At 64.4% G+C, this 551-nt stretch overlaps 1 protein-coding gene across 1 annotated transcript in view; it reads left to right on the forward strand.

Moving 5' to 3' along the window:
* FBXL12 (F-box and leucine-rich repeat protein 12) overlaps positions 1–551 on the forward strand; it is a 7,064-nt gene continuing 6,513 nt past the window's right edge. Inside the window, 1 exon segment of the mRNA XM_010828396.1 lies at positions 1–449. Coding sequence (XP_010826698.1) covers positions 364–449 — 86 coding nt within the window. The 5' untranslated portion in view covers positions 1–363.

Below are 551 nucleotides of genomic sequence, written 5' to 3' on the forward strand. Positions count from 1 at the left end.
CCCGCCTCAGGCCTCAATGTCGCCCGAGCCACGCCTTCTGTGTTTGGCCCGCCTCTCCGGCCCCGCCCCCGAGTCTTGTTCCCACCTTAACCCCGCCCTGGACTTCGTTATCGCCTTAGCCACGCCTTCCGGGCTAGGTCCCAGTCCCTAGCCCTATCCTCTGTGCGGAGTTCTGATACCGTGCTGGACTGGCTGCCAGATCCAGCCACATCCCCTGAAGAGGGAAGCCGAAACTCCGTCAGCTACCGGAAACTGCGACCACCTCCCTGTCCGCACCCTCTTTTCCCCCCGCTTCTTAGGGCCCCCACAGGGCGAGTACCCGGGTTCCTTTAGTCGGAAGCGGAAGTGCGTGTCAACGGGATCATGGCGACTTTTGCCGACTTGCCCGACTCGGTCCTGCTGGAGATCTTCTCTTATCTCCCGGTCCGGGATCGGATCCGAATCTCCAGGTGCGGCCGCTCCCTGCGGGAGGGAAGGGCCAGGCGGGGGGCGTATCAGGAGATGCACATCTGATCCTCGCGGGGCCGGGGTCGTTCTAACGGCGGGTCCCC

The sequence above is a fragment of the Bison bison genome, unplaced genomic scaffold, assembly GCF_000754665.1.
Source record: "Bison bison bison isolate TAMUID 2011002044 unplaced genomic scaffold, Bison_UMD1.0 scf7180017864492, whole genome shotgun sequence".
NCBI classification, from domain to species: Eukaryota; Metazoa; Chordata; class Mammalia; order Artiodactyla; family Bovidae; genus Bison; species Bison bison.